The 11,505-nt window shown below is 45.7% G+C and overlaps 1 protein-coding gene across 2 annotated transcripts; it reads right to left on the bottom strand.

Annotated features, from left to right (window-relative positions):
- Nucleotides 1-4,976: 4,976 nt before the first annotated feature.
- On the bottom strand, nt 4,977-9,794 carry LOC310648666 (DNA-directed RNA polymerases I, II, and III subunit RPABC5-like). 2 transcript variants are annotated; one of them, XM_083376643.1, is made up of 4 exons: nt 9,651-9,725; nt 8,260-8,312; nt 7,927-8,032; nt 4,977-5,491 (listed from the first exon to the last, which is right to left on the bottom strand). In XM_083376643.1, exons 3-4 carry the CDS (start codon nt 8,019-8,021, stop codon nt 5,383-5,385), a joined length of 204 nt encoding a protein of 67 aa, XP_083232769.1. In that variant the 5' UTR covers nt 8,022-8,032; nt 8,260-8,312; nt 9,651-9,725; the 3' UTR covers nt 4,977-5,382. The 2 variants fall into 2 exon arrangements, with proteins under 2 accessions (XP_083232769.1, XP_083232768.1); XM_083376642.1 differs by lacking the exon at nt 8,260-8,312 and having other exon boundaries at nt 4,978-5,491; nt 9,651-9,794.
- Between the last annotated feature and the right edge of the window lie 1,711 nt (nt 9,795-11,505).

The following is an 11,505-nucleotide window of genomic DNA, read 5'->3' on the forward strand; positions in this document are numbered from 1 at the left end:
CATCCTTAACGCATAGCCCAGATGCATCAATCCAAGGCTTTTCAACCAATGGCCCGGGTACCACCTATGGTACATTGGCACCTGGCAGGTGGTACGCGACCATCCTAGAAAAGTAGCGGGGGAGGGGAATGAGCTGAACCGGTGGCAGCACCGCACTAGCCTGAGCGAGAGACGGCTGGAGCTACAGGGCTGTCGACTCAGAGGAAGCGTCAGGATCGGCGTCAGGCTCCAGCTGGAGCTCGGCACTGATCCTGGTGCTTCTGAGCCCAGAAGCGCCGATCAGCTGGAATGTTGCAGCATCTCCAGGGTCTTGTGATTTACATTCAGATGCCTGGCAACTGATTGATATTTATGATGGTCACAGTGTCCCAGGGTCATGTGAAGTGACCAAAACTACAACAGGGCTTTTCAACCAGTGGTACGGGTACCACCTGTGGTACGTTGGCACCTGGCAGGTGGTACGTGATCATTCTAGCAAAGTGGTAGCGGGGAGGGGAATGAGCTGAACTGGTGGCAGCACCGCACAAGCCTGAGTGAGAGACGGCTGGAGCTGCAGGGCTGTCAGGGCTCAGCGGAAGTGCCAGGATCAGCGCCTCTTCAGGGCTGTCAGGGCTCAGTGGAAGCGCCAGCTGGAGCCCGGCCTTGATCCTGGCGCTTCTGAGCCCAGAAGAAGCACCAATCAGCTGGAATGTTGCAGCATCTCCAGGGTCTTGTGATTTACATTCAGATGCTTGGCAACTGATTGATATTTATGACGGTCACAGTGTCCCAGGGTCATGTGAAGTGACCAAAACCTGCTGCAACCATCCACCAGAGGGGGGGGGATAAAAACCAAACACTCCCCACCCCACCCCCGCTGCCAATCCTCAACAGAAGTGCTCACAACAATGAAAACCTCGTACAGGAGGAGGAAGAGTGCCGCTGGGTGGGCAGGCAGGTGTCTTGCTCGGCTGTGGCTTGGGTGGGGGGCACTTATTTCAGTGCCTTTGTAACAATCACTAAGCGAACTGCTGTAGGTCAAGAACTACCTGTACTTCATCACTTTTTTCCTTTTTTGGTCGTTAAGTTTTTGACACCTTGCTGGGCGTCAGGTGGTACTCGGATGTTGCCATATCCTAAAAGTGGTACAGTGGGTGAAAAGATTGAAAAGCCCTGCATTAATCAACCTCAATTCTTAAACATTCTGTTTCAAGACAATCGGGCCTCCAGAAAGCCTTTTTAAAACACTTTTTCCCCGGTTTGAGGATGGGTTTTAAAGTTGCACTGGCATCTACAATATATCAGAATTGAACATACTGAATTTTTTGCTGAAGTGGAAGTGAAAAACCAGTTGATTTAATGGCAGGGGGCAACCTTGAGCTCAAGGTTAGGGCTCATAGCTACCAATTCCTAAAATAAAGCCTCACATTAGAAAGTGCTCCTTATGTCTTACTTGCCTATGTTTATGCAGACTTAAAGAGCAGGATTTGTTGCTATAGTTGAATCACGTTATAGTGTGGTGGCTTAGGGGTGAAGATGCTCACCTCCCACTCAGAAGGTTAAGAGTTCAATCCTAGGTAGCGGCAGATGTTACAGGCTTGAATAAAGGGATTTTTTTTAAAGCTGAATCACAATTATAATTTAGTGTCAGTGTGTGACTGACTAGTGTGAATAAGGGAGTAGAAGAGCATATTCTTGCTTGCACAATATTGCAGATTCGTGCCTTGGAATCTCAGAAGTGAAAGAATCAAGGAAATGAGTGATGGGAGAGAACTTCTCTATGGGATCCAGGTGTTAAAATTTTAGTTTTGATACTAGCAATGGAGGTTGCCAAATACAGAGGGGAAGGCTGACTGAATGGTTCAACCACTAACCGTGTTACAAAATTTGAATAAAGGAAGATTGAACTTTTCCTCTGGAATTACGGCACCAAAATCATTTGAAGTTTGAGCCACAGTCACATTTAAATTTTCATAGGAAAAATGAGAAGGCGTACGTGCCCCTGATCTTAACTGTCACAACAATCATTCCCAGCCAGTTCAAGATGGAGCTAGCTTAGGCAATGTAAAGTTTCTAAGGTTGCTCAGATAAATTGCAAAATGGTGTTTCTCAGTAGTCTCAAAAGAACACTACATGAGAAAAATTATGAAATGTTGTTTTTCCTCTTTGATTCTTGTGCATGATAAAAGGCTTGAACCTGCCACAGCTACGTTATTGTAATGAATTTGCTTTCCTTGGAAAGTCAGTGTTTGAACAAGGACTTTTAATAAATGTGTTAACTTCCTAAATCAGGGGAGTTGGCCCCTAGGATAGGATCTGTGCATCCCCAACATCCAATTGGAGGTTCTGATACTTCATTTTGAAAGTTTGACTTCAAAGCCCGTTTTATGGGGGTTTGGATGGTTTTAGAAGTAGCAACGGGGCTGGTGGTTTGCCTCAGGAAAGTCACCTGCTATGACCACCCCCAAACCCAGTGGTCAAATGTGAAGTAAAACTGCTCCTGGGAACATCCAAGCATTATTAGCCAGCTTTCTGTGATCCTTCAGAAAATTATGAAGCTTGAGTTGTGGCTGACAGCTTTTCAAAGATTATCCATCCTTGATTTAGATCATTGATTCCTTTTATTGAAAAACGTGGCTAAGGAGAGTTGTATTAAAGGAAACACTGTCCATTACCAAGATACTAATATTTTACTGTTGATTCAAACAAAAGCAAAAAGAAAGTATTGATTGGGTATGGAAACAGGTTTCTGCTACTTGGATTGCAGCAGGGAATCAGTCTTGGGGCTCACAGAGATAATCTTCGATTTACGACACCACTTAAGGACTGTTTGAAGTTGTGACGGACCCCTCCTTCAAAAGTTACTTATGACCTAGTTCCAATGTCCACCGCCCCCCCCCTTTACCCAGGAACATTACTGCATTTTGGGCACTTGGTAATTGGTCTATATTTATGGCTGTTTGCAGCACCTCCAGTCATGTGACCACAATTTGTGACATTTTTACAGGAAACCAGGGTTTGATTTTGGTTTCTGATAAAAATCACCCCACAGGAAACAATGGGTTTGCTTAACATCCCCAGCTGGTCACATGACCCGCTTTAGAATCTTGACTAACCACCACAACTGAGTCCAAAATTTGTGTTGCTAAGTGAAACATTTGTTAAGCGAATGCCCAAATTTTACGACCTTTCTTGCCACAGTTGTTAAGTGGTTAAGTGACTGGCTTTGACTTTGCTTGTCAGGTTGTGAAAGGGAGGGGGTCACATGACCCCAGGATATTGTTATTGTCATAAGTATGAGTCAGTTGCCAAGTGTCTGGATTTTGATCACGTGACCATGGGGATGCTGCAACGGTCGCAAGTGAAAAACAGTCGTAAGTCACTTTTTTCAGTGTTGTTGTAACTTAGAATGACCATTATTTATTTATTTATTTATTTTAATCCCATTTATATCCCGCCCTTCTCCGAAGACTCAGGGCGGCTTACAAGCTTAGCAGTAGCCTTCATTCTATGTATCTGCCTGCTTATTAGGGCTTTCACACACACACACCCAAGCGGCATTATTACAAAGTCAGCTTAATTGCCCCCAACAATCTGGGTCCTCATTTTACCTACCTCGGAAGGATGGAAGGCTGAGTCAACCTTGAGCCTGGTGGGATGCGAACCTGCACTAATTGCAGGCAGCTGGTGTTACTTAAGGAGGCATTAGCCCACTGCTCCACCAAGGCTCATTGTAAACGAACTGTTGTAAGTTGAGGACTACCCAGAATTGCAGGGTCAATTATGGTTGTAACAGGAAGACTACCTGTACTCAGAAAGGAAAGCTACTGCTACAGGCTGGCATTTTGTCCCAATTTCTGTGCATACATTTGAAAACAACTACACCGTTCACAGCTGTTTTATTTCAAGGCCTGCTTGAGAATAGTCCTTCCAGTCTTGCAGTGTGTGTGCTGTCACCTACAGCAGCCCATTTGGAAAGCATTAAAGGAAAGATATGTCCCTTTCAAGGGATGCGGTGGCTCAGTGGGTTAGGACGCTGAGCTTGTCGATCAGAAGGTCGGCAGTTTGGCGGGTCGAATCCCGAGTGCCACGTAACAGAGTGAGCACCTGTTACTCGCCCTAGCTTCTGCCAACCTAGCAGTTTGAAAGCACGTAAAAAATGCAAGTAGAAAAATAGGGACCACAACGGTGGGAAGGTAACAGCATTCCGTGCGCCTTTGGCGTCTAGTCATGCCGGCCACATGACCACGGAGACGTCCTCAGACAAGCGCTGGCTCTTAGTCTTTGAAACGGAGATGAGCACCGGCCCCTAGAGTCGGAAAGGACTAGCACGCGTGTGCAGGGGAACCTTTACCTTTTATGTCCCTTTAGTTGTATGCATCTTTTCCTCATTTCCTCCCTCCTCATGTTTCTGGCTGCCTGATTCAGATTTATACCCAGGTACAGCAAATTCTGCTATTTATATGCAGGTGGCCATTTTGAGAGCAGTTGTACAGGTAGTATATTTAGCAACCGTTCAAAGTTGCAACGGCACCCAAAACAGTGACTTATGGTTTTACCACGCTTGTCACCCTTGCAGCATCCCCAGGGTCACACGCTCAAAATTTGGACACTTGGCAACCGACTCGTATTTATGACGGTTGCATGGTCCCGGGGTCATGCGATCCCCTTTTGCGACCTTCTGACAAGCAAAGTCAATGGGGAAGCCGGATGCATTTAACAAGCGACTTGCACCGCTTCATTTAACAACTGTGGCAAAGAAGGTTGTAAAATGAGGCCAAACTCACTTAGCAAATGCCTCACAGCAGAAAGTTTGGCTCAGTTGTGGTCATATGTCGAGGACTGCCTGCATTTAGCCACTTGCTACTGAACAGTCAAGGAGCCTCCAAATCACACACGAGGTCTCCCATTCATGGTCATTAGTGGCTTTTATTACGTTCAGAGCTACACACTGTTTCTTTGGACCCTGTAGGAGGCGTTGCTGATGGTAACACAGATGGAACGGACAACCCAACATTTTCTTTCGTTATATTTGCTTTATTCTTTCACTCAGTGAGCAAACAATGAGAGGCGCAAAGAAAAGAAAGGGCAAGCTTTTGATCGCTCTCCCAAAGGCAGTGCCCATTGTGGCAAAGGAACGGGACAGAGTACAGCTGACCAAGAAGTCCTCTTCATGAGCTCCATGAGATTCTTTTAAAACAGCACTGCTGTCCACGATGAGCTGAACGCAGCATGGACCAATTTCACGTACATCGTATTATTTTTTAATTATACACCACTGATCCGGATTCTTTTCTACTGCCCAACTTAGCCATCTGGCAGGAGGGGACCATTTTAGCACAAGTTAAGGGATGCAAATGTTTATAGCCCATTTCCATTGGGCTGGGTTCGGATTTACTAATGCTACTTCTCCAAGGGCGCATAGTTCAGCAGCTTCTCAATCAAATCCACGTGGGACAGAAGCATCCGACGACAGCAGTAGCGCTTCAGCCCAAGGGCATCCAACGCATCTCTGGGGAAATTAATGTAGAAATAAGAAATTATGTATCTCATCTTTGCACAGGGCATTTTCGGTAGCTCTGTTTTCCTTGTGTAAGGCTACGCATGGTTGCAAATGTCTCTACTGCTACCTTGTTAATGTTAATTTAGTTAATGGATGCACACTGGTTCCTATGGGCTTCGACATTTTTCATTAGGTAAGACTGTAGATCTTGAAACCTTTTTTGGGATATATATATCACTACCACATGCTTCTCCCAGAAGAAGGAAGCTGAAGCCACCAGCCTGAGGATGATGGATGGGATTCCGTCGAAACGTTGCTCTTACACCTTCAACTCTACGTGGGAAAAAACCCGAATGACCAAAGATCCATATATATATGGTCATTCGGGTTTTTCCCCGCGTAGAATTGAAGGTGTAGGAGCAACGTTTCGACGGAATCCCATCCGTCATCCTCAGGCTGGTGGCTTCAGCTTCCTTCTTCTGGGAGAAGCATGTGGTAGTGGCTGTTTGTTCTTCTTTTTTATATATATGTTAAATATATATAAAACATATATATATATTTAACATATATATATGTTAAATGTTTGTTAAGCATTCAGAATACACTTGCTTGGTCCCAGACGCGGGACAAATCTTATTTCCTGTTTCAGCCTAGCCCAAGGCCATCTACAGGCAGTAGCCACAGCAGGGGCAGCTCATATTTGTGTGTGTGTGTGTGTGTGTGTGTGTGTGTACACACACACACAACATACATACATACACACAACACACACACATACACACACACACACACAAACACACACTACCAAGAGTTATCTATACAGGAAATCCTCAACTTGTGACCGGTTGCTTAGTGTCCGTTCAAATGGACCTCCCCAGGGCTACTTATAACCCAGATTCAAAGTTTGAACAGCTACTCTCCATTTGTGGCCATGTGCTCACATTTTGGGCATGGGGCAATTGGCCTGCATATAGAACCATGTGCAGCCTTCTACAATCACATGACCACAACATCTTTTTTTTTTGCTGGAAACCAGCGTTTTACTTCCCTTTCCAGCAAAACAAACAAACAACAAACAAACCTAAACAAAAACCGATAGCAGACAGTGGATTCACTTAATGACTGCTGTGAAAAATATAAAGTCAGGAATGGTTACATGAGCCGCTTTACCCGCATGACGTACGACCGTAATTCTGGGCTCGCTTATGGTTGGAGGACGAGTAACCGCTTGTATTCTAGCAATATTCAAGCAAAATCCTTATAGCATTTTACAAAATGTGCTAGTATGTTCAGGACTAAACTAGTGGAAAAGATTCAGCAGCCAAGCTTACAACTTACAAAAAACGCTAATTAAGTGGTGGCTCAATTATTAATGTTAAAGGAATCGGTAGTCACCACGGAGAAATCAAGTCATGGTAGCCATGAAGGCCTTAGAATAAATACTCAGGTGCTGTGATAGGTCTAGACCAGGGGTAGGCAACCTCGGCTCTTTTATGACTCGTGGACTTCAACTCCCAGAATTCCTGAGTCAGCATAGTCCACGAGTCATAAAAGAGCCGAGGTTGCCTACCCCTGGTCTAGACCTACAAAGTTTGGAAGAGCATAAGCTGTAGTAAACCTGTGGCCCTATGGAAACAAAGCGGGACCTCTGTGAAGCATGCTAGAAACGGTATTGATGTTTATGAACTTTGGTATTGGAGAAGACTCCAGAGAATTATCATGGAGAGCCAAGGAAACACACAAATGGTTCGTTTTTTTAAAAAAATAGTTCTTACTCAAGACACAATTTACCAGACTCAAGTTATCACACCTTGGATACATGTGAAGACTGACTTCTCTAGAGGGTTCTAATACTGGGAAAGGTGGGTGGAAAGAGGCGAGGGCAACCAGTACAGGTAATCCTCAACTTACAACCACAATTGAACCCAAAATTTACGTTGTTCAGTGAGAAATTTGTTAAGTGGGTTTTGCCCCATTTTACGACTCTTTTTCGCCACATTTGTTAAGTGAATCTGGTTTCCCCATTGACTCTGCTTGTCAGAAGATCGCAAAAGGGGGGATTTACATGACCCCGGGACACTGCAACCGCCATAAATGTGAGTCAGCTGTCAAGCATCCGAACGTGAATCATGTGACCGTGGGGATCCTGTAATGGTCGTTAAGTGTGAAAAATGGTCATAAGTCTTTTTTTCTTTTTTTTAGTGCCGTTGCAACTTTGAAAGGTCACTAAATGAATTGTTCTAAGTCGTGGACTACCTGTAACAAAGTTGATGGACTCAAATTACAGAGGCAATGAATGTACCTTTGGAAGACCTGAAGGGACCAGACTGGGACAGGTCCTCCTGGAGAAAATCTATCAATGTGATTGCTAAGTCAACTCCCAACGCCAACTTGATAGCACATCATCAATACATGGCAGCAAACAACAAAACCTCCAAACTCACCCTTCTGTGTATTCGGCCTGCAAGAGGCCCAGGTAGGCTTCCCACTTGTTCCCCACAACTTTGCCACAAGTGAAGCATCGTACAGGGATGATCATTGTGAACTTGCCTGGCGAGAAAGAGAAAGCCGTGAGTCAATCAGGCCTCTGATAGGAACCAACTTATTTTCTCCAATCTTTCTCAATCATTTGGCCTATCTTTAAGAACAGGTATTAAAAGAGTGTTGTGCTGCCTCAAGGCTAGTGGAACCTCTAAATTTCTTGCTGGGTTTTTGTTTTTTGCAGCCAACCAGATCATCTGGTCATCCAGATTTTTTTGTAGCCCATATCTAGTCACCTTGTTCCAATGTAATTTTGACCACTCGGCACGACAGGTAACATATCCGAGTCCTGCACAGGAGATAAAACGTTTCGGAGATCCATGCCCAAGAAGATCCATATCCTTTAAGACCCATCACACTCTTTAAGAGATGATAGCAAGATCACAGCCTGAAGTGAAATAGGCTAAGACGGGTTGTGAGAAATGAATTTATTGATTGTCCCCTTTGCTGACGATAAAACAAGAGGACATTTTTAAATCACTTGTAAAGCAGAAAGCATAAAATATTTGTCTAAAAAAAACAGGAGGCCACAATTAACAGTATGAAATTTCATCAGAGTCACAGTTATTGATGAGCAGTTGAATGTTGCTGCCTCCAATGAATATTTGGTCCATATATTGCCTTAGTTTCTCCCTGGTAAAACTTTTCTTTTTCAAGAAGCTGATAACTTTTATTGGACTGGAAAAACTTGAACTACTGTACAGGTGGCTACTTGGAACAGGAGAGATTTTGTAAAATAGATGTGTGCTGGCTAGGGAATTCTGGGAGTTGAAATCCTCGCATCTTAAAGTTGCCAGGTTTGAGAAACAGAGCTTGATATGGGGATCACATACCCCAACCTACCCAGTCTTTAGTTAATGCTGGCTTGCAGTTCTGAGAATTACAACAGTTCCAATATGCAAAAGGAGTCAATAAATTGAGCTGGTACCAATTACCAGCTCAATTAATCCCCAAATAGGGATTAATTCATTAAATTACAGGAGATTCCCCCAAAATGGGATAATTTAGTAAACAATCATTGAATTATTCGTATTAGGCTTTGACTTCAGTGGAAAGTCCTTATTTCTCCCATTAGATTTCCCCCCACCACCACCACCTCCATTTTGGTCAGAAACATAAAACAGAACTATCAGAAATTATCTGGAGAAGCAGAGAAACCTCAGCCCTCTTTTCCTGCCGCTTGTTAAAAACCCGCATGCCGCTCTTTGCAAGGCCACACGTGCCGCTTTCCCATTACAGCACTGCGTCAAGTCGCTTTGGAGGAGGCGTGGACTTCAACTCCCAGAATTCCCCAGACAGCGCGGCTGTCTGGGGAACTCTGGGAGTTGGAGTCCACAAGTCTCGAAAGCGGCCAAGGTTGGATACCACTGCTTTGGAGGGAAGCGGGGGGGGGGAAACAACAAAACACCCGCCCCCCCGGCCAATTCTCAAGTCCCTCGTCTCTCCCCCCCCCCCCAAAAAAAATATCTTTAACTCGGCCCTTTCTCTCCGGCCGAGCCTTTCCCCCTCTTTTCCGGCAGAAACCGGCCGGGCGCCTCGCAGCGATCGGGCCCTCTCTCCCTGCTCCTCCGTCGCAGCGCAGAGAAACCCTAACCCTTCGCCCACCCGCCCCGGTCTCCGCTCCCACCTTCTCCGAGCTCCCGCTCGTCTCTCGGATGGCGCTGCAAATGGTGGGGCGCAAGGCAGCCGCGCGGTCACTTCCTTCGCGCTTCGGCTCGCTAGAGGGCGCTGCAGGGCGGCAGGCGCTCTCTGCAAGAGGCGGAGGAAAGCCGCGACGGCGTTTGGCGGGGGGGGGCGGGGGGTGGGAGGAGGGGAGGGGAGGAGGAAGCTCCTCCCTTTCCTCTCGGTGGGCGTGCCGTTTGCCCGAACAATCGAGCCCGTCAACCCGAGGCTGGGTTTTTTGTTATTGTTGGCGGGCTTGACTTTTCCCTCTTTCGTTCCTTTGGGATACAGGCAGTCCTCGACTGACGACGGTACGCTCAGTGACCGATGGAAGTGAACGACGGCCCTGGAAACAGTGGCTTGTGATCCCCGTTTTTTTTCACACTTAACGACCTCTGCAGCATCCTCAGGGTCACGCGATCAAAATTCAGATCCTTGGCAAGTGGTTCACATTTATGATGGTTGCAATGGCTCGCTGATCACGTGGTCACCTTTTTTGACCTGACAAGCAAAGTCGATGTGGAATAGAATAGAATAGAATAGAATAGAATAGAATAGAATAGAATAGAATAGAATAGAATAGAATAGAATAGAATAGAATAGATAAGGGACGTGGTGGCTCAGTGGGTTAGGACGCTGAGCTTGTCGATTGGAAGGTCGGCAGTTTGGCAGGTGGAGTGCCGAGTAACAGAGTGCCTGTTACTCATCCCAGCTTCTGCCAACCTAGCAGTTCGAAAGCATGTAAAAGTGCAAGTAGAAAAATAGGAACCACTAGGGTGGGAAGGTAACAGCGTTCCGTGCGCCTTTGGCGTCTAGTCGTGCAGGCCACATGACCACGGAGACGTCCTCGGACAAGCGCTGGCTCTTCGGCTTTGAAACGGAGATGAGCACCGGCCCCTAGAATTGGAAACGACTAGCACGCATGTGCGGGGGAACCTTTACCTTTTCCTTAGAATAGATAGAATAGAATTAGAAATAATAGGAATAGAATAACCTTCGAGGTCTTCTAGTCCAGCCCCCTGCTCAAGCAGGAGAATGTCATACCATTTCAGACAAGTGACTGTCCAGTCTCTTCTTAAAAATCTCCAGTGATGGAGTGCCCACGATTTCTGAAGGCGAGCTGTTCCACTGGTTGGTTGTCTTCACTGTCAGGAAGTTTCTTCTCAATTCCAGGTTGTTTCTCTCTTTGATCAGTTTCCAACCATTGTTTCTCATCCTTCCCTCTGGTGCTTTGGTGAACAACCTGGCTCCCCTCTGCCTTGTGGCAGCCCCTCAGATACTGGAACGCTGCTATCATGTCTCCCTTATTTCTTCTTTTCTTTAAGACTAGCCAAACCCAAGTCCTGCAGCTGTTCTTCATATGTTTTACTCTCCAGGCCCCTGATCATCTAAAGCAGGGGTCTTCAAACTTGGCCCTTTTATGACTTGTGGACTTCGACTCCCAGAATTCCTCAGCCAACGTGCCTGGCTGAGGAATTCTGGGAGTTGAAGTCCACAGGTCATAAAAGGGCCAAGTTTGAAGACCCCTGATCTAAAGCCAGGTTCACTTCACAACTTTCTTACTAATTGAACAACTGCAGTGATTCACTTAACAAGTGTGACAAGAAAGGTCATAAAATGAGGCAAAACTCCCTCAACAAACGTCTCTCATAACAGCAGAAAGTTGGAGCTTGATTGTGGTCATACGTCTGTTGCCAAATGTCCAAATTTGGGTCACGTGACCACGGGGATGCTGGAATGGTCATAAGTAACTTGTTTCAGTGCCTTTGTAACTTTGGACCATCACTAAATGAATAGTTGTAAGTCAAGGACTACCTGTC

Source organism: Vipera ursinii (assembly GCF_947247035.1).
Source record: "Vipera ursinii genome assembly, chromosome: Z".
Classification (NCBI taxonomy): domain Eukaryota; kingdom Metazoa; phylum Chordata; class Lepidosauria; order Squamata; family Viperidae; genus Vipera; species Vipera ursinii.